General features: G+C 41.2%; 1 protein-coding gene across 1 annotated transcript; it reads left to right on the plus strand.

Annotated features, from left to right (window-relative positions):
* On the plus strand, window positions 1-1,328 carry LOC121427871 (mucin-5AC-like). Its single transcript, XM_041624444.1, has 2 exons — window positions 1-1,180; window positions 1,285-1,328. The coding sequence occupies exons 1-2, from the start codon at window positions 1-3 to the stop codon at window positions 1,326-1,328; spliced, it is 1,224 nt and encodes a 407-aa protein (XP_041480378.1).
* Window positions 1,329-1,535: the final 207 nt, after the last annotated feature.

Here is a 1,535-nt window from a genome sequence, read left to right on the forward strand (position 1 = left end):
ATGTTATTGTTATTGTTCCCAGATGTTAGAACTACATCAAGCACCAATGGAATTACATCGGTCAAAACAACAGAAGCTCAGGATCCATCATCAGACGTCCTTAGTACACATCAAAAGATCACAACTAATACCATTGCGACACAGAAACCAACAACAGACATCACTGCTACAGGGCTACTTTCTACAACTTTTATCACTGCAGCAGAGAAGGCAACAACACAACAATCAACAACAGACATTCGTACTAAAGAACAAATGTCTCAAACCTATGTGACTAGAACGCATGAATATTCAACAGACCTACAAACTACACAGCAAATGCCCACTACCGATATTTCTACAAAGCAGAAATCGACAACAAACGCCATAACAGACGGAATGCCCACAACTTACATTCCTACCACATACAAACTAACTCCAAACATCCTCACTACGGATAAAATGACCATAACCAACATAGCTACAACACAGGAACCAATAACAGAAATTCCCACTACGAATAAATTACCCGCGATTGATATTTCTACTAGACATTCATCAACACCATACATTCTTACAACCGAGCAAGGTCCCACATCAGGTATCAGCACAACACTGACATTACCGACAGACCTTCCTTTTACAGAACAAATATCCACTTCCGATGTAACTACAAAGAATACGCGTGAGCCAATGCCCACAACTGATATTCCTACAACAGAAAAATCAACAACAGATATTCCCACACCCGATATCCGAACAACAAAGAAACCAATATCATATATATCCACTACAGAGCTAATTCCCACAACTACTGATATCCTTTCACCTAAGGAATCAACAACATATATTCCCACAACAGAGCCTATGTCCACAACTGACATCGCTACAAAGCAGGAGTCAACCGACATTCTCACTACAGAGCAAGTTGCCACAACCACTGATATCCTTACAACAGAGAAATCGACAAAAAATATTCCAACCTCAGAGCTAATACCCACAACAGATAATCCTACTACAGAGCAAGTTTCCACAACCTCTATCCCTTTAATGACACACAAACCAACATCATATATTTCCTCTACAGAGCTAGTGCCCACAACCACTCATATTCTTACAACAGAAAAATCAACTCCTTATGTATCCACCGCAGAGCAAATTCCTACTACTGATGTCATTTCAACAGAGGAACCAACAACGGGTAATGAGCTAATGCCTACAACCGATATTCATACAACACAGAGAGCAGCAACAGGCATTTCCACTTCAGAGCTTTTGCACACATCTGACATCCCTACAACGCAGGAATCAACAGATGTTCCCACCACAGAGCAAGTTCCCACCACTAATATCCGCACAACAGTGGAATCAACAACAGATACTCCCACTCGAGACCAAATGTCCACAACTTATATTCCTGCAACACAGAGAGCAGCAACAGATATCCTTACTACAGAGCCAATGTCCACAACTGATATCCGAGCAACGCAGGAACCAACATCATATATATCCACTACAGAGCAAATTCCTTCCACTGATTTCCTTACAACAGGGGA

Source organism: Lytechinus variegatus, chromosome 14, assembly GCF_018143015.1.
Source record: "Lytechinus variegatus isolate NC3 chromosome 14, Lvar_3.0, whole genome shotgun sequence".
Taxonomy (NCBI): Eukaryota; Metazoa; Echinodermata; class Echinoidea; order Temnopleuroida; family Toxopneustidae; genus Lytechinus; species Lytechinus variegatus.

Excerpts from the sequence above, each read along its gene's own strand:
- LOC121427871 (XM_041624444.1), top strand. The coding sequence starts at position 1 with ATGTTATTGTTATTGTTCCCAGATGTTAGAACTACATCAAGCACCAAT. Across the intron at positions 1,181-1,284 it reads AACAGAGGAACCAACAACGG|GAATCAACAGATGTTCCCAC; the intron begins GTAATGAGCTAA and ends CCTACAACGCAG.